The following is a 20,817-nucleotide window of genomic DNA, read 5'->3' on the forward strand; positions in this document are numbered from 1 at the left end:
TTGTTGGTTGGGGCATGGACTAATAGGAGAGAGGACAATCCTGGAGAAAGGGGGATCATCCTGGAAGAAGGGGAGAGGGGGAATGGACAGGGGAGGAGAGTCTTGGTGGCAGGTGGGGTCCGACAGTGGAGGAGGCGTTTTGGCAGACAGACAGTGGAGCCTGAAGGAGCACTCGGATGACAGCTGCATATCCCAGCTCAGCTGAGTGATCAGAGTGCAGCTATCTGCTCAGCAATACAGAATCAGCACAGGATCTAGGAGTCTAGACCTAGTCACTAATCTGACACCAGCATGGGACTGGGGGCAGGTAAAGATGCTGCTGCCATGTGATATGCACCAGTAGTTAGCACCACACACAGTACAAAGCGACTGTGGGGCATAATTGACCAGGGCACTTGTGGATTTCGGGTGCAGATTTCACATTGAAAATCTGCCACCAAGTACAGCCCCATGTAAGTGATTAGTTTTACACCTTATCTTCGAGGGATCGTCTGCACAGCTACAAGGGGGTTTTCAGGAGAAGCTGCCGTACTTGAGATCAGCCACTATACCAGTATAAGGAGAGGCAGAGTTCTGACTTTATACCAGCACATCTGCCAACCGGGGATCGGTGGGGGTGCTGGGTGTCGGACCGCCACTGATCAGATATTGATAACCTAGCTCCTGGGAAACCTCTGTAAAGCTGAGCAGTGTGGAACCAGAACATAAAATCCACACTGATCTCCCCAGATGTGCACTATGCTCCGGAATGAATGTGTGTTACGCCCGGGGTGGGCAGAGCGATACAGTACGGGTGCGTGTCAATCTGATCTATCCCCATCCGAGGGCTCGGAGGTGCCTGCTAGGACACAGTCTTGGCCCTGGAGTGAAACACGTTATTTTTATTTTCTGGGAATTTTTGGCTGGCTCCGCCGCGCTGGGAACAATCCAGGCTTTCTGACGAGGACTCCTCTCAGGTAACATTGTCCGACCTGTCTCAGTGCCAGGATCTGCAATGTACCCCAGGACGGCCGACTCCCAGCACAATCCATCACGGCTGCTGTGCTCACACCTAGACCGGCAAAGCCCTGGTCACACAGCACGTGTCTAATGACCCCTCTGATACAGCGCTGCTCTGTGCCTCCATTCATGGTGCAAAATTACCCCAAATCACAGCTAAAAACAGGAACACATCCAAAATTATTTGTGTCTATGTATTACATGGGCGCATTCTGTTGGGGGGGGGGTGTGCACGAGAGCAGAAAGAAGCTTCTGATTCCCCCCACTCTCCGCAAGAATCAATGCCACTCTTCTCAGACTAAGCCACAATACCAGACAGGGCCACTAGTCGAGAATGGCGCAAGTTGTCATAAAACTGTGTGACTGTTGAAAAGGCAATGTGTCCCTATGGGGGTGATTATGTGTGAGTGACTTTAGGACCCCCCCAATAATGTAATTAGCTGCAAGTCGCCCTAGGGTAACATTAAAGAAATCATTGACTCCATGGTGCTCAACAGATGAAGGAATATATCTGCTTGTAAATGTGTGCGCAAAGTCTGCCTAAAATACCATTTATAACGAATACGGACACTTTTATTAAAGGGAATCTATCTGCAGCTATTGATCATGAAATCTAAGGGCAGCAAGATGTCGGGGCAGGGACTCATTTCAGCGATGTTTCGCTTGCTAGGTCATGAGCCGTTTCAAAACAATGAGTGTTTTATCAGCAGGAGATTATCAATGCCCAGACTAGCTGCTCACGTGTCTCCAGCCATGTCCCCACCACTAACTTGTGGCTTACTGTCGATATACAAAGTACACAGAAACCAGCCAATCGCATCTGCTACATCTACTGCAGAGAAAACACTGATTGTATCAGAAATGCTGCACCCAGTAAAGGGACACATCACTGGCACCAAGGCAGCTTTCCCTACATTAGGTTTCTCTCATGAAGTAGCAAAAACCTGGTGACAGATTCCTCTAGATGCATGTATTGTAACCTAAAATAAAATGTAAAAAAATCTAATCGTGTTTGCTTCAAAACATTGTACAGTTTGGCTTCTGCAGCCTCTATGAATCACCGTACATAGGACACTGCAGAATGGGTTACCAGTGAATCAGTCAGTGACCAGGTGAAAAAAAAAAAAAAACAGGTGATTCAGGAGAAGAGAGAACAGAGTTACATACACCAGCATCGGTGCGAGCTCACTGACAGGTCCTCCGATTCTGCAGACAGCCATGTACTCTGATGCATAGAGGCTGTAGAAGATACAAGCCAAGTTCCAACATTTTTAGTTTAGTAAAATCTATAATATATATATATATATATATATATATATATATATATATATATATATATATATATTTTTTTTTTTTTTTTTTTTTTAAAAGGTTTACAATAAAAAGTATCCCTAATTGAGCCCATATCCTTTAGACTTCAAAAATGGACAGAGAATATCAACATTTCATAAAAAACAAATAAACACATTTCAAAAATGAACCAGCAGATCATACATTTATGGAAAATAAGATCTCGAATTTGGTGAACACGGTAAATGATAAAGGCAGAAAAAAAAAGTGTCAGCAGTAATTCCACACACATGCTATGCGAGTGCGTTACACATGCAGGTGAGTGAGACATGCAGGAGGGGCATTAGTCACTGGCAAAACACAAAAATTCAATTAGTCCAGTCCAAAAAGTTTTTGTTCAGATGAGTAGAAATTCTGACTTTTAACCCAGTTGATTATTTTTTCACCACACGGGTGCCACTCCTCTGCACCAGTCTGTATACTGACAGCTGGACGTTTCCATTCCTCTGGACGATGTGTGTCCCTACAGTCTAAGGGCTGGATTCATGGCTATATGAATCGGAATGGCGACGCCCTGTTGTCAATCAATTCAAATGTATCCAGGCGGAGTAACAGAGGAATTCCACAACAGAGTTCTGAGAAAGCTCTCGCAGAATTTCCATTTCTTAGGAAATGCAGGTGTGTACTAAACAGGCCACTCGGGGTATCCGATGGGGTCGTCTTCAGACGGTGGTTACATCTCGGCACTTGCAGTGGACGTGGTCCCGAAAAGAGTACACGGATCAGAGCCGTAGGCCACTTGCTGACCCAAGAGGGCAAAAAAATGGCCGATGCATGCCGCTATAAAGCTATACAGTGTCATGCGTCAGTATATGCCCCCAGAACCTGAACCGATCGAGCGAGCACTCTGCAGCAGCACATAGCCCAGAACCTGGAGTCAGACTGTACTCATACCTCCAGAAACTTTACTTTAGAGAAAACAAGAGAAAGGTTATTAGACCAACACAAGAAAAGATCCACATGCAAAAAAAAAAAAAAAAAAAAAAGATTTGCAACAACTTAGAAATCTGGGCACCGCAGGGAATCATCCCAATAACGAGAGGATAACCAAAAGTCTACCCTGGTGCACAGATGACTCGGGGCTGTAACAATCCTGCTCCTGAAAAACTTGAGTCCAGCAAGGGCCAATGGGTGAACCACCAGGGCTATGCCTTCCCCATGGTCAATCCGGTCCTCAAAAATAAGGTTTCCAATGACCTTTTACAACATCTTAAGACGGGACCCTCCAGGAATGAGTCGCCCCTAAAGGACAAAGGACATTTACCAAATCTCAAGTCGTCCCAAGGGGTCTGGTGCACTTTATTATGGCGGTAATCCCATCTACGACAATTTTGGCATAGCCATGCTTCTTTGCCAACTTTTGGAAATCCAAAAAGGAACGAAGAGTGCAGCGCATGAGCGGTCACCTTCTCGAGATTGACCCGGGTCCCACAGCTGCGTCTGTCGTGTCCTGAGCATATGCCATAAAACGTAACCAATAGCATTAATGCTTTAAAGGGTTATTCCCATCTTCATAAAAAAAAAGGGTACTGTCCGCAAAGATCTTGTAAAAACGATCCCTTTTGTAATTTTCCGCCATTCTTGAGATATTACCACCTGTTTACAAGCGCATTCATTGCCTTGGAGACCGACCACCGCTGCTAGACAGCAAAATATGCTTACAAGCGCTTAAAATTGAGCTTGTAAGCACTGTTTTGAAGCTGGCCGGGATCGAGGTCACCTCCTAATCCCAACCAGCTGCAGCGCTTACAAGCTGAACAGCAGCGGCGGCCGGTCTCCTAGACAACGAACTGTAATCAAAAAAGTGTTCATATTTTTCGAACGGCTGCACTTTTTTATAAGCAGTAAATTGCAATAGTGCTTGGTTTTACAAGCACCATCAGACAATATATAGGAAGATGGGAATTACCCCTGAAAGTTGCAGACATACCTCGGCTCACAGAAACATCCCAATTCCCTTTAAAAAGGGGGACAATGGGGTGAAAAGGTCAGATTCTTGGACCCATTGGATGGTACTAACTCACTCTATATATACATATTTTTTTTTTTTTTAGGAATATTCCCACGTGTGACATCTAGATTGCTTGCAAATCTTCAGAAAGCATGCAACAGTGTTAGTAGAGAAATCACCACCGCCAAAAGCTAGAGGAGGAGTGCTCACTTTCAAAGTCAAGGAAAAAGTTTGGCCCCTGATCAAGCTCTGTGCATGTAAGAACTTTTAAAAGATTTCCCATTTGGCTCCTGGAAAAAGGAAAAAAAAAGAGAAAAGAGAGAAAACAAAAAAGGAAAGAGGTGCTAAGTGTGTGAGATATAAAGAAACATGCGAGCAGACGGCGGTCTCCGATGCAGAAGTGGTGGGTCACGTTCAGGATCATCAGCTAGAGAGGAGGAGAGGGTGGTCACCAATTGTCTCGCGACACATACACGTAGCAGAAAACTTACTTTCAAAATCCAGGAAAAAATGTGGATAATTTTCTATTTCCCTTGTTAGCACTTTAAGAAGATTACCCATCCCAGCAAACCTGGTGGATATAATACAGAACAGTACACAATCATCAATGCAAGGGGTTAATGGCAATCAGCAGACCAAATATGTGCCCTTTTAATAAAAAATAAATAAATAAAATGTCATGTTAAAGGGGTAGTCTTCTGAAAAGACATTTGTGGCTTTTCCCTAGGCTGCGCCACCATGGGTCTGAGCAGTCTGCCACCACTGTGCAATAGAACGAAAAGGCACAGCGGCTGGGAACCACATTGTCGGCTCAACGAAGAAGGAGGTCACTGGCCGGAACAAAGTGGAGCTACACCTCCTAAAAGGAGACTAGGGGGCATGACACTTCTTTTGAGTGATCCGCACCAACTGGACACTGGCAGAGCATCCTAGGGATAAGCCTTCCCTGTCTTTGAGGAGACAACCCTTTAATGAAGGTTCCCACTTTGTGGACTTCCTCCTCCTCCTCCCATCAAAGTTTTTATCCTCTTAATTTACTGCAGTCATCATATTATATACAGCACTTTGTACTTACAATTGCTCATTTTGCCTTTCTACCCAGATAATTCTTTTCTTTTCTCTGCTCTATGTAGAAAAACAAGTTTCTTTTCCCTGCATTTATCATTCCCCTCATCACCTCCGGACACAGCTGCTCCGCTCCTTCCTCCGGCCAGGTCCTCCCAACCAGTCAGTGGATTAGGTTAGATGGATTCATAACTGATTCAGTGATCATACTCAAAGAGTGGTAATAAATGGTTGCACATCCAATTGGAAGAGTGTTTCAAGTGGGGTACCACAAGGCTCTGTGCTGGCCCCAGTGTTGTTCAACATTCTTACAAATTATCTAGATAAGGGAACTCAAGGTAAACTGATCAAATTTACAGACGATGCAAAGCTAGTAGGTATAGCTAACCCTAGATAAGACAGAGAAAGGATTCAGAAGGATCTGGATAAGCTTGGACAATGGGCAGTGACTAATAAAATGGTATTTAACAGTATTTAAATGTAAGATTCTACATCTGGGCAAGAAAAACGAAAATTACATCTACAGAATGGGAGGAATAGAACTAAGCAACAACACGACTTGTGTATACAAATAGATCACAGACTGAATATGAGTCAACAGTGTGATGCAGCAGCAAAAAGGCAAATGCAATTCTAGGATGTATTAAGCAAAGCATAGAGTCTAGATCTTGTGAAGTAATTATCCCCTCTTCTCCTTGGTCAGGTCTCTTCTTGAATACTGTGTCATGTTCTGGGCATGAGAAAGGAGAGATTGTCCAGCTCCACGAGGTAGTGAAAAAATAGTATTTTCTTTATTCACTTCAATCCATACAAAATACGAGGTTAGAATGCCAGCACAGAGAATGACTTCTATTCTATTCTATTGAAGTCATCTTCTGGGCACCATAATATTTATAAAAAAAAAAAAAAAAGACAGTGAAAACCTGGAGCAAGTTCAGAACAGAGCTACCAGGATGGTGAGAGGACTGCAAACTATACCTACGAGGAACAGTTACAGGATCTGGGAATGTTTAACTTGTGAAAAAGAAGGCTAAGAGGAGACTTAACAGCTGCCTAGAAATATCTGAAGTGCTGTCACAGTGTAGAGGGGTCATCATTATTGTTATTTGAACGTGGAAACACGAGAAGCAATGGAATAAAACTGAAAGGGAGAAGATACAGATTAGATATTAGAAACAACTTTTTTGACAGTGAGGGTGATCAATGAGTGGAACAGGCTACCATGAGAGGTGGTGAGTTCTCCATCAATGGAAGTATTCAAAGGATGAACAGACATCTGTCTGAGATGGCTTAGTGAACCCTGCATTGAGGAGGTTGGACCAGATGACCCTGTTGGCCCCTTCCAAATCGAACATTCTATGATTCTATGACTTTTGCAGTGACTGATGACTCATACAGGGAAAATTGACCTCCTGTTTCTATATAGAGCTTAGAAGGATTCAGCTCATCAGTTATCACGTAATGTCAAACCTAATGGAAAAAAGAAGAATTTGCTGGGTAGAAAGCAAAAATAAGCAATTGTAAGTACACAGTGCTGTATTATATGATGATTGCAATATACTAAAAGGTTAAAAACTTTGATGTGAGAAGGAGGGTTTTATAAAGTCTCTGCTTTATGCTTCCTTCATCTGCTTGTACTGATCTTGGAAACCATTCAGTACTGTGCCTTGTGCGGCTGCACCTTCTGCCCATCACAAAACAAAAAGAAATACAATCACTTTTGGTTAAAATTAAATACAGCAATCCTGTAATCCAGCATCCATGTGATCCTTCAGGTGCGGGAATATCAGATATAACAGAGGACTTTTATAGGCCATGTGAACCTTCACACAATTATTTTTTATTCTTTTTTTCCACTATAAAAGAACCCTTATAAAACTTGATTAACTTTTTGCATGCTTCCTGACACATTCTGACTAGACGTGTCAAGCCTTGCTCTGTTCACATGTGTTGAGTGAGGCCGTTCACGTCTAGTCGGCATGTGACAGCATGCATAGAAATCCCATACTCGTGTTCACGTGCCCTCCTGCTCCTGGAGAGTCCCGAAAACGCACATTGCGTGTGCTTTGAGTGTTCACAAATCACATAGAGTGACGGCAGACTTGTGTCCCAAACCTGAACATCCCCTTTAAGCCTCTGCAGAGAGTCTGTACGTCTTTCATTTAACCGAGTCATCAGCAAAAATTATACAAATCTGCCAGAGCTCTTGACAGGTCTTCGTGTCCTCCTCCCTTCTCTGAACGTTTGAGAGATAGTGGAGAGGGTAGTACATAGATTTTCATTGGATAGAGGAGAAAGCATATACAGTCTCAGAGATGGCAGAGAAAACAGGCAGTAAATAAGGATGAGAGCACTTGAATAGAAAATGTAGTGCAGGATAGAAGCTGTGCTGATATATGAGCCTATGAAGAGAGCACACTAGATATACATAAAACTCAAATCCAGCCTATATTACAGGGAGAAACACTCCCACAAGAGAAAAAAATAGGAAGTTTGGATCACGCTGCAGACTGAAACTTAGAGCAATCTTATAAAGTAAAAGTAACCATTAGCATACAGTATGTCAAAAGCAAAATGGGGGCAGTACCAACTACCATGTAAACATACTTTTACCCACGTTTAAAGAGTGCGTAGCCTTTCACAAGGGTATATCCATCTCAAGACACTATATATGCCATAAATGTCTGATAAATGTGGTGGGAACAGCAATTAAAAAGGACCCAGTCACATCCCCAAATATCATTAACCTGAAATGACAGCGCTGCTCGCTGGGGCGTCCGAGCACGCCCGTCCCACACAGTGCTTCATCTGTACTCTCATGACCTTCTATATGGTAATTCCTCTGATAAAGGTCAAGTGTAGACTGAAACGTTATTTTTCTGGATTGCACCATTAAAGATCGTTTTATTCCACACTACAAGGAGTTCTGGATATTTTTCCTCATGATTAACCTCGAGACATAAGGTCAATCTACAGGTTAATAACATGGCAATCCTGCCCTAAAGCGCAGCTACAGGGAGAAAATTTATTCTATTCCTCCTGGAGCTGCCGGCTTCCAGTCAGGGGCGGTCCTGGAGCAGCTGCAGTCACCACTAGGTACATAGTGAGCTGCGGCTGTAAGCACACCCTGGCACTGTGACAGCTGTGCTGCAGAGCGAGCTGTCAATCAGAGTGCACTGCCAGGGCACGGGTACAGCCACCACTCAAAATGATGAGACAATGAATAGAGCAAAGGTCAAAATTCCCGGGTTCTAGAGCCCCATCCTCTAAGAAAACGGGATAACTTATGATCATGTGGCTTTCCCTTTATCCAAGGGTGCGATACATTGTCCTACTACAAATAGGGCAGAGGGGGGAGGCTCCTGCTGCAGACAGTTGTCATTTTTAGTGGTAACAGCAGACTCTCCCATGAAAAGTCACTTTGAAAATATGACATTTTTGGTAAAAAAAAAAAAAAAAAAAAAATTATTTATATATATCTTTTAATAAATCACGTCTGTACCAATCAGGAGAAAACAAAATTTTACTCCGGTAACTCGGATACTTCCAGCCTTCTCGAATAAAAATCCACCAAAACTTCCAGTGATGAGAAGGCGTCTGAGCGCGTATGTGAGGTTGTGTTTGTTTTCGCCGAATGCTGCGGTCCCATGAACGTCCCCGGCTTGTGCCACCATGAAAAAGAAAGAGGGCCGTCGCTTGTCTGCGGCAGGAAAACTTGTTTTTATTTTCGGTTAATAAAGGCCCGCGATGTGTAACCCTATCTGAATGGGGAAGGTGGTGCGGCGGGTTTGTTTACTTACTCCGGAGCGCAGGATCCCCCCGGGGGGCTCGCTGCTGATGTGATTAAGCCCCAGCCATGTGAATTAAGGGCGTGAGTTTGTTTAGTGAAGGCAATAATGGTGTCCACATTACTGTGCAGACAGGAGCTGGAGACTGTGGCTTCCAGGCTTATCCAGGGGCATCCGCTCCCCGACAATAAGCTTTTTCTATGCGGCACCGGGGAGCGCGTCAGACTTCATGAGGATAATGTGTCCGTGGGTACGAGGCCGGGACGGTGATCGGGAATCAGGAAAATCTAATCCTAAGGCATTTCTTCTTCTTCTTTCCCATCAGTGACCAACTGTACAAAAAGCAGGACGGCGCTGACCGCAGCGTACACGACTCCGTGCGACCACGATTGAATACCTATACGCCTGCCCGGGTTACACTACATATGTAGTAAGAAAGAGCAGGAATATAAGTCCACTTAAAGGGAACGTCGCTCTGTTAAAACAATTTTACAAAATATATTGGATGCATTTCCTTATCGTGCACCGAGCTGCATTATTTTGTACTCCAGAGCTGCATTCGTAATTCTGCAGTTCAGAAATTTCCCAGTATTCTGCTGGCTCAGCTCATACAGTATTTAAAAGGAGTCATCTCACAATGAGAGATTATCAGGTACAAAACAAAATAGGCAATAAAATGTACAAATGTGCAGGGTTGTGATCACTGGGACCCCCACCATTTAAAGAGGTTGTCCAATCCCCTTATCAAAGGAGAAGGTGATAATTTGACGATTGGTGAGGTCTGACCGCTGGAACCCGCATTCTTATCCTCTTTAGAATAGATAGATGCATGTGTGACCGCTGCTTCATTCATTCATTCTCTGAGGGGCGGAAGAGCGCAGCGCTCAGCTTTTTCCGGCAGCCCCATAGAGAATGAGTTGGTAGAGCATCAACAGAGAGGAGAGTGTCCTAGTGGAGATAAAATGTCCCCGTTCTGCTGATCAGTAAGTTGTCAGCAGACAACCCCTTTAAGAGCATCTTTTAATTTCACCGCAGGTCACTGAAGCTGCGCTCTCACGCTCAAATGTGTCTCCTGAACTCACGGCTGAGTGGCCACATCATGCCACCACTCAGCCATGCAATACAGATGTAGCAGAGTTTGAGAACATCCTATTTTTAGTTTTACAGTAATAAATGGGTGAATGAGGATGGGGAGTATTTATTTGAAATAAAGGACTTTACTCTGTGTATGTCATTATATTTGACTATGGGGTTAATAAAGGGGGTGTCTGATAGTTGCCTCTCCATTACTAATCTGTGGGCTTGATGTCAGTGGCCATAAAACAGCGGACATCAACCCCAAACCTATTACCCCCACTTGTCACCGCATCAGGGCAAGTGAGAAGAGCCGGGCAAAGCGTCAGAATGTTTTTGGGCGGCTGTGGGCTGTTATTTTTAGGTTGGAAAGGGCCAATATCCATGGCCCCTTACTGGCCTGAGAATACCAGCCCCCAGCTGTCTGCTATAGCTTGGCTGGCTGTCAAAAATGGGTAGGACCCCTTGTCTTTTTTTTCTTCAAATCATTTAAATATTTTATAAAATATAGCATGGGACAACGCTACTCTAGATAACTAGTCAACATTCAGCTATCAGCTGTGGGTTGCAGCTCGCAGCTGTCAGCTTTGCTTGCGCTGGTTAGCAAAAATAGAAAAGATCCACACGCCATTTTTTTCTTTTATTTATTGCACAGGTGCTGGCTGGTGAATACTCTCATCAGCATATACCTCCTCTCACCCCTATCAGCGAGACCAGGCGTACAATGATGAGAGTAGTATTCTCATCAGCCGATGTCTGTGACCGGCGGTAACTTATTTTTTTAACTAACTTACCACCAAGTCTTCAAACAGAGGCTGGACAGACATCTGACTGGGATGATTTAGCGAATCCTGCTTTTAGCAGGGGGTTGGACCAGATGGCCCAGGAGGTCCCTTCCAACTCTACGATTCTATGATTCTATGATTCAATCAAAGCTCGTGTTTCTCACGCTGTCACACATATGACCGTGTGGGAAACACAGGATGTTCGGGCCCCCAATTCAATTAAATGGGGTTTGGGATCGGGAACCGCTCTGGCACCTGAACGTAAATGTTTGGCCAAGCTAGACGGACCCGAACATCCATCACTACTCCTATATCTTTATTAATGGCACGTTAACATCGCCCGGTGTACAGAATGGAACGAGCTGCCAACAATTTGATCGTGTACATTGTGTTGTTCAACGCTTATTTACAGGCTGGTCTATATTACCTGAACAGTATCATGTTATCAGCAGCACATAATGTGTCACTGGGTGGCTATGTGCTGCCAATAATTTTTTTTTTCTACCAGCTTAAACTATCCAGTCACCCAATGAATGAGTCAGCATTGTGCGACTGCCGGCATGTTAAGCAATCCTCCAAAAGATCATTCGCCTTTTATCTACTGGTCTAAAATGCATCATTAGAATTAGTATTAAAAAGGGCTCTTTCACTAACAGGGATACACAGGTCAGAATGGTACAGGATCGCTTCATTTTCTTCATGTCATCTCCCCCTCATCTGCCAGGGACATACACAGGTCAGGATAGTACAGAAGCTTTTCTACATGTCATCACTTCCTCCTCTGCCAGGGACACACACACACACACACACACACACACACACATACAGGTCAGGATGGTACAGAAGCTTTTCTTCACGTCATCACCCCCTCCTCTGCCAGGGACACATCCAGGTCAGGATGGTACAGAAGCTTTTCTTCATGTCATCTCCCCCTCTTCTGTTAGGGACACACACAGGCCAGGATGGTACAGAAGCTTTTCTTCACGTCATCACCCCCTCCTCTGCCAGGGACACACAGGTCAGGATGGTACAGAAGCTTTTCTTCACGTCATCACCCCCTCCTCTGCCAGGGACACACAGGTCAGGATGGTACAGAAGCTTTTCTTCACGTCATCACCCCCTCCTCTGCCAGGGACACACAGGTCAGGATGGTACAGAAGCTTTTCTTCACGTCATCACCCCCTCCTCTGCCAGGGACACACACAGGCCAGGATGGTACAGAAGCTTTTCTTTGTGTCATCACCCCCTCCTCTTAGTAAATACAGCCTTACATTCCCCTGGGGACAGCACATACAGAATCTTTTAGCTAATCCATCGATCTTGTTTCCTCAGAAATAACTGATGTTGATGAAGTCAGTTCATCTTGAAAGTTTATTGCTTCGAGAGGTCCCGTCTGAGGTTCTGTTTGGGTCAGACTTTTAACCACAAACATGAGTTTTGTTATGCATTATTTTACAAAGACATTCAAAACAAAACTGCTAGTAGGGGCTGGGTCATCAGGCTCACTGCAGGCGCCGAGGTGCTCTGCACACGCCCACTGGACCTCTAGCTGTTCATTAGCATACAGCAAGGAAAGTCATTTTTGGAAGCACATGGGGTGTAACTTAAGCAACAGATTGTCAAGATGCTAATCAGATGGCAAAGAAGGACATCTAATGACAGATTCCCTATAATTAATTGCTCATAATGCCATTCCATAAGGCACAACCAAATGGTAAAGCTAAGGTTAAAAGGGTTACATCCTAAAAAGCTAAAAAAGGGGGGGTAAATAAAGGTATTCGGTTTAGAAAGAAGCAAATCTGAAATGCTCGATAGTAAACAATAGAAAGACGCCAAGTACAAAGCGAGTTATTGTATGAAGTGAGGTATTGTCCCAGAAAACTGGCAAAGCTAAGCAAGTACATAGGCGGACATTGTGCAGCTGTTATGACAACCCCGCAACGCTACTCTCTGGATTTCCTGAGAAGGAGACGCTTACAGAAGGGCACGAGCATCATCTGCAATCATCCGCTGCCCCCTGCTGTTTGATAAAAGGAAGTGCAAAAAAAAATGAAAAAAAAAAAAAAAAAAAATCACCTAAAAAGCATAAAGGCATAAGAAATTGAAATGTCATCTCTGGTCCTCAATATCAAGAGGTCTCGAGACATCATGTTCTGAATCTGTATGCGATGTCAAGTGGTTTTCTAAAAAAAAATACAAGAAACATACAAACTGCGCTTCTCACCCTACCGGGGTCCAGTGCCGAGTCTCCAACACGTCCCCAGTCAACAGCGCTGCGGCCAGTTCAGTGGCTGATACCAACTAGCTCACCAATTGGCTGCAGCGTTGACGTGACATCAGCACTGCAGACAATGGCAGGCATCGGGAACAGTGCTGGAGACTCAGTGATGGGACAGGCCAGGGTGAGGAAATCTTCATTTTCTTTTTTTTTTTTAAACTGAAAAAAAAAAAAAAATTGAAAAAACAAAAAAAATCCGCAGCCAGGATTTTTCTGAAACCTATACATGACTTCCAGGCCAATGCCGCAGCTCCAAATGCCATCACGTGACTGTTGCCAGTTGAGACACACAGGGACAAAAGCAGGGAGGAAAGTATAGGAGATTTTTTTTTTTTTTTAATTATCCAGCACCCTGGGGCCCATAATGGAAACCCCCTTTAAGAGCGTTTTCTTCAAACTGCTTTGCAAATTTCCACTCTTACTTTGTCATCGCTCCCCCTTGTAAAACTACAGCAGAGATTAGAGAACCACAGACCGCAGCCAATGTAAGGGGGCACTCGTCATGGAGACCCCTCCCCATCAGGCACCCATGTTTGGTGTTTGGGGAAAAGCCGTCACCACCGGACAACCCATACCTCTTACTTTGAGTGTTATTTCACAGTATGTCCACTAGGTGGAGCAAACTGCTTAGAAATCAGGATTAGGTTCCCGCATCTTCCTGCAGCCGCCCCTGGCAGCCGGGCACACAGGGCAGCAATGTGTCTCGCTGGTAGGCACGCTCTCAGAACTGGGGAAACCTGGGTCTGAATACAAACTAACAAAACATCTACATGGTGGACATGAACACGTAAAGGCCATTAATAGTTTAGGAGCTCCATCTGATGTCCCCCTATTATGCGCCGTCCGCTTTACGCCTTCCTTGGGGCAGTCGTACCCTGCTGTGTGCAAATCCATTTTACAGCCACAACAAAAAGGTCAACTCTGAATCCAGAGTAGGATCAATATACATTTAATGAGGTTTTTCGGCAGGGTAGTAATGAATGGACTACAAAGTGGCTCATGAAATAAAGGATCACTCATTGATAATGTGCAATACCTATTATCCCCTGTAGTGGCGCTGCAGGGAAACAAAACACTTACCGCTATGTTTTCCTACAGATCACTATGATCGGTGCTCTACAAGGGTCCAATCTAATCCAGCAGCAAGTGTTGGCTTTCCCTGCAGCGTCGCCACTGGTGGAAAAACATTGCAGTCCTCATTTCGATTGCTGGTTTAATGCTCAGTCCGGAGGAAGAGACCATTGTTGCTCTGGATGATGGACGCCCCTCTATTACCGAATGGTTTTCTAATGAGGACTAGTCCGGAGTTACATCATTAGGTGCTGTCTAGTGGACGAATGTGACAGTAACAAATTATCCGTACAAAATAAACATTTTCAGGCCTGAAAAGTCCTAATAAAAAGTAAGTCTGTCAGCAGAGAGTGACTGTTCAAACCAAGAGCAGGCGCTCGGTGCACCTCTGGTGTGGCCAAACTTGTCTCCAATCCCATCTCTGTCCTCTTTGGATCCTGTAAAGCCTGAGCTGTCAAAGAAGAGAAGGATGGCGACATATGGAAACCAAGTAAAGTGGGAAGGGGCACTGGAATTGTTGGCCACACTGAACGCCTGTGCTTGGTCTGAACAGTCACTCTGTGCTGATATGCTGCTCTTTATAAAGGTACTGTCACACTTAGCCATGTACCAGCGATCCCGACCAGCGATATGACGCGGTCAGGATCGCTGGTGCATCGCTAAGTGGTCGCTAGTGAGCTGCCACACAGGCAGATCTCACCAGCGACATCGCTGGGGGCGGGGGTCGCTACTTACCTGTCACACTAAGTGATCCTGCGTCCTCCCGCCCGGCTCCACGCTCGTCCCTCGTCTCTCCACAGGAAGCGCCGCAGGAAGCTGACGACGAGAAATGGTCCAGGACGTTCTCGCGTGATCAGTGATAACCAGCGGGGGGAGCGGGTCACAGGTAAGTATCAGACACAACAATATCGCTATAACGTCACAAGTTACAGCGATATTGCTAGCGATATCGCTTAGTGTGACAGTACCTTAAGGCTAGTAGCTGAAGAGCCCGGCGTTGCCTGGGCATAGTAACCAATTGTGGTTAGCTATAACAAATTATAATGATTATATTGCACATAAAAACCGTGCATCTAATCCTATCTTGTGTGATACTGACTGCTGAGCCGTGTATCTAATCCTATTCTGTGTGATACTGACTGCTGAGCCGTGTATCTAATCCTATCCTGTGTGATACTGTCTGCTGAGCCGTGTATCTAATCCTATCTTGTGTGATACTGACTGCTGAGCCGTGTATCTAATCCTATTCTGTGTGATACTGACTGCTGAGCCGTGTATCTAATCCTATCTTGTGTGATACTGACTGCTGAGCCGTGTATCTAATCCTATTCTGTGTGATACTGACTGCTGAGCCGTGTATCTAATCCTATCCTGTGTGATACTGTCTGCTGAGCCGTGTATCTAATCCTATCCTGTGTGATACTGACTGCTGAGCTGCGTATCTAATCCTATTCTGTGTGATACTGTCTGTTGAGCCGTGTATCTAATCCTATTCTGTGTGATACTGTCTGTTGAGCTGTGTATCTAATCCTATTCTGTGTGATACTGTCTGCTGAGCCGTGTATCTAATCCTATCCTGTGTGATACTGACTGCTGAGCCGTGTATCTAACCCTATCCTGTGTGATACTGGGCTCCCCCTGCAGTCTGTGTCAGAGGGTGGTCTGTGTTGGCACGGTAATAAATTGTGTTATTTCCAGCAGGACGATAACACCATAGAAATGATAAGAATAATAGGCCTCAGTTACCACAACTGTCTACAAAGAAAACTGTTGCTGATAGCAACCAATCACAGCTCAGCTTTCATCTTTTAAACAGCTCTGGGACAGCGTGGCGAGTTTTGAGTGGCGACTTTTGTGTTTGGACTTTTATGTGGCGAGGTTGGTGTATGTGTGGTGAAATGTGTGCTGAGGGTGGTATATGTGGTGAAGCACGTGGTAGTGTGTGGCGCATTTTGTGTGTTCATATCCCCGTGTGTGGTGAGTATCCCATGTCAGGGCCCCACCTTAGCAACTGTACGGTAGATACTCTTTGGCGCCATCGCTCTCATTCTTTCAGTCCCCCTTGTTCACATCTGGCAGCTGTCAATTTGCCTCCAACACTTTTCCTTTCACTTTTTCCCCATTATGTAGATAGGGGCAAAATTGTTTGGTGAATTGGAACGTGTGGGGTTAAAATTTCACCTCACAACATAGCCTATGACGCTCTCGAGGTCCAGACGTGTGACTGTGCCAAATTTTGTGGCTGTAGCTGCGACGGTGCAGATGCCAATCCCGGACACACATACACACACACACACACACACACACACACACACTGAGCTTTATATATTAGATGTGCACACGTTGCAGATTCTGCTGGGGAATTTTCCGCGCGGATTTGTCTAAATCCGCAGGTAAATCCGCAGGTTTTGACCTGCGGTTTATCTGCGGATTTTCTGCGGATTAGCCTGCGGTTTGACACCTGTCATGGAGCAGGTGCCAAACCGCTGCGGAATCCGCACGAAGAAGTGACATGCTGTGGATTTAAAACCGCAGCAAATCCGCACTGTCTGCACTGCGTTTTTCATTTTACATAGACTTATATGGTACTGTACAACGCAGCAGGGCCAAATCCGCTGCAGATCCGCAGCAGAATCCGCAACGTGTGCACACACCCTAAGGCTGTGTGCACACGATGCAGATTTGCAGCGGATCCACAGCGGATTTTACCGCGCAGAAACGTTGCATATCCGCATTGTGATGTACAGTAGCCTTAAAATCAATGGGAAAAAAAAAAAACGCTGTGCAGACGCTGCAGATTTTTCCGCGCGGTTTTCCTGCGGTACAAAATCCGCAGCATGTTACTTCTTTTGTGCGGTTTTCCATCTCCCCTGTCACCAAATCCGCAGGGGGAAAACCGCAATGGAAAACCGCACAAAAACTGCAGGAAAAATGGAAGAAATCCGCAGGAAAAATGCAGGTCATTTGACCTGCAGATTTCTTCCATTCTGCGCGGAAAAATCCGCAGGGCTAAAAAGTACGTCTGCACTCAGCCTTAAAGTGAGTCTGTTAGTCCAAACTGACCGTATAAATTGAGCACAAAACCAGATATAAGGGATATAACTCCTTGTAACAATTGCAACTTTAGTGTTTTAATTGCTGCCCAGAAACTGAAATTTTAAATATGAAAATGCCAATTATGGTGATGGTGCACCCTGGGTGTTGCCAAGAGGCTCAGTGCACTGTACTACCCACTGGTATTGCATGACCCCGTCTCCCCACTACTGATTGACAGCACTGGCTTTCTAGCAATGATCAGTGCCTATAGTGGATGATTAGGCAAGAAGGTGCTCTCAATCACCAGTGAGAGAGGCAGGGTATGTAAAGTCTGTGCACCGAGCCCCTTTGGCCACACCCAGGGTGCACCGAGCCCCTTTGGCCACACCCAGGGTGCACCGATCCCCTTTGGCCACACCCAGGGTGCACAGAGCCCCTTTGGCCACACCCAGGGTGCACAGAGCCCCTTTGGCCACACCCAGGGTGCATGTCCAATTAAACCTGTTTCTGAAAAGCGAAGGCAGCGACAGCTACATTAAAGGTGCAATTTTTATAGATCCCTCTCAGGGACTAAGTGCATCCTACAGAAAAAAATTAAAAAAACAACAAGCCAGACCAGGATGAGGACATCGAGGAGCAGAAAACCTTGTGAGATCTGCTCGCTGGAGGAGGGAAGACATGATGCATGCAGTGGCGACAGCATTTATATGGTCTGCCCCTTAGAATTGGGCCCATAGAATGGTAAAGAGGGTTATTATCTCCCATCGGCGGTACTTTATATGGTGACGTCACAGGCAGAGCAGCTGCAGGATTTCCTGCCTGGAGGAGCGGATTTATGGACCTGCTCCATGTGCACCGCAGACACAACCCTCTGCCCCCGGGGCAGTAACGTCACCGCTTACACTTGGCTCTAATGTTTACATCCAGAGAGGGAAAAAAAAAAAAAGTGGAAGTGATTGTTACAAAGTTCTGGCATACAGTGCGAGGAAATCCCAGCGATGGCAGCGGGGGCGCTCTGCCCGTAGCTCTGAGAGGAGGGGGGTCCGATTGTTCCAGCACATAGCGGGCCGCTCACAGCCACACAATGGGGCCTTGTGCCACAGTAATGTATGCAGCACACAGTGATACGTCACCGCCGGGGTTAGAGGAAGAATTACAAAAAAAAAAGCATGAATATAAATATTTTAGCAGAAGATGCAAATCATGAGACAGCTGTCAAACGATGATGTCCGCAGCCATCTACAGAGGATGTCCGACATCACTATCACGCTGCATGTAGATAGACAAGAGCAAGGGGGTTTTCAATTCACGGCAACAAGGAACTGGACAGAGGTAGGATCTGGAATGCTGGGATGTGAAATCAAGGAAATTCCAGCTCCTATAGTGCTGGCAGGCTGCTGATAGACAGGAGAGTGGATCGCAAGCAAATAGTGCATGAGGCTGAGGACAGTTCCTGGAGTTCTAGCCTGGTATGTGATATTCTGCAATCATTGCTCCCCCGCCATTCCTTACATAGCACCACATATACCATAGCGCAGTACAGGTGCGCTGCTGCCAGAATCCCCAGCGAGCGGCTACAATCTGCAGAGGAAAATTATAGATCTAGTGGGCGACTGTAGCAGACGAGCGAGAGATCCTGCAGAGGGGGTCACATCGTCTATTACTTTATTAGGAGCAGCTGATAACACTGACGCTACACAAATACTCGGGAGGAAAGAATTAAAGAGAAATTTACAAGCTTTCCCTTACATCCTGTTACAGCATAATGACTTGGACAGAGGTCAGTCGCCACATACTGTCAGTCCGGTACAGCAGGGAGTATCCCCGCCGCTCCAGACATCACATCACTGGAATTAGTAGTCGCCTTGGGATCCGGCCCAACGAACCTTCCCAACAAGGGTGACATTTTATGGGGGTTTCGCAGAAGTTTGATACTTTTGCAGCCAGATGATGAGTACGGTAAATGCTGGTGCGCCCCTCACTGGTCTGTACATGAGGGCAGAGGATACGGACACGGGGAGGCAGAGGATACAGATACAGGGAGGCAGACGATATGGGGAGGCAGAGGATACGGGGAGGCAGAGGATACGGATACGGGGAGGCAGAGGATATGGGAGGCAGAGGATACGGATACAGGGAGGCAGACGATACGGATACAGGGAGGCAGACGATACGGATACAGGGAGGCAGACGATACGGATACAGGGAGGCAGACGATACGGATACAGGGAGGCAGACGATACGGATACAGGGAGGCAGACGATACGGATACAGGGAGGCAGACGATACGGATACAGGGAGGCAGACGATACGGATACAGGGAGGCAGAGGATACAGGCGACAACCAATGCCCAGAGGGGTCCTTATAAACCTTCCGGCCCAAATTAAATCTCGATTCGGGCGCTCAAAATGATGTCGCCAAACTTTCTCAAACTCCGTCCAGCCAATCACCGATACAAATAGAAATAATAATAAGCAACCCTAAGGGAGGCCTGTACAATAAACCCCCTTCACTAGAGCGGCTGCTCACATACATACAAAAAAAAAAAAAAAAAGTAACACCTAAGCTGGGAATTGGTCATCTCAGTGACAAAACCATCAACCCCCCCCACTACTTTCTGTACACCGCTCCTATGCAAACTTGAGAAAACAACCAAATCCTATGGAGTCTGATCCTGCGCTCGGCCTCATTAGCTTCTGCTCTGGTCGTACGGATACATGAGAGTTCTGGATTGCCCCTTTTAAGTTCCACCACTTGGGATAAATTTAGGCATAAACTGCATTTCATTGTTTTGAAAGCTCCATTTTCTTCTACAGAACTGTAAATCTTTTGTGTTAAGAGTTAAATGCTAATATTCCACCACCACTAGGGGAGCCTAGGAGCTGACTGCACACACAATGTAGTTAAGCTCTTAAGCGCCCTCTAGTGGTGGCAGATTTAGGGTTGAATTGTCTATACATTTGGCATTTGGAGCTCTGGTAGAGAAAAAAAAGATACCTGTAAAATCTAACTTTGCCAAAGACAACTTCACGCTTTTGACCTACCCCGCCTATAAATATTCAGCAAACTGTCAGATTATAATTCATGGATTTTGGCTAATAACATTCACGAAAAAAAAAAAAAAACATTTTGCAGAGAAAATAATACCAATATATCCAATTGACCAAAGCACCAGATTAGGATAGTTTAACCACTTCTGGAGAACAGTGCGAGTCCCAGGAGCCTGATATCCACCCATCTGTAAGATATCGTCTATGTAGTGGATAGGTGAGCGATGACTACACCTCACCGGACAACCCCTTTAATTCAAATAGGCCAGAATACCCTCTTATTGGTTTCTCTCTGGCCAAAAGACTTGGTTCCAGGACAAGTCGAGCAGTGGAACCTGGTCTCGAAAACACCCTGCCGCATACGGAACC

The 20,817-nt window shown here is 45.5% G+C and overlaps 1 protein-coding gene across 6 annotated transcripts in view; it reads right to left on the reverse strand.

The window, feature by feature from the left end:
- The window catches only part of CYRIA (CYFIP related Rac1 interactor A), a 75,297-nt gene that overhangs the window by 12,252 nt on the left and 42,228 nt on the right, over positions 1 to 20,817 (reverse strand). For 2 of the 6 annotated variants that reach the window (XM_073568259.1, XM_073568261.1), the window contains one exon: positions 4,511 to 4,590. In XM_073568259.1, the coding sequence (XP_073424360.1) occupies positions 4,511 to 4,583 (73 nt within the window). In that variant the 5' untranslated portion in view covers positions 4,584 to 4,590. Of the gene's footprint in view, positions 1 to 2,166; positions 2,249 to 4,510; positions 4,591 to 4,791; positions 4,872 to 20,817 lie in introns of those variants that run through there. The other 4 variants (XM_073568262.1, XM_073568263.1, XM_073568260.1 and 1 more) reach the window with 3 other exon arrangements.

This window comes from Dendrobates tinctorius, unplaced genomic scaffold (genome assembly GCF_039654945.1).
Source record: "Dendrobates tinctorius isolate UK_male_01 unplaced genomic scaffold, ASM3965494v1 ptg000021l, whole genome shotgun sequence".
Lineage (NCBI taxonomy): Eukaryota > Metazoa > Chordata > Amphibia > Anura > Dendrobatidae > Dendrobates > Dendrobates tinctorius.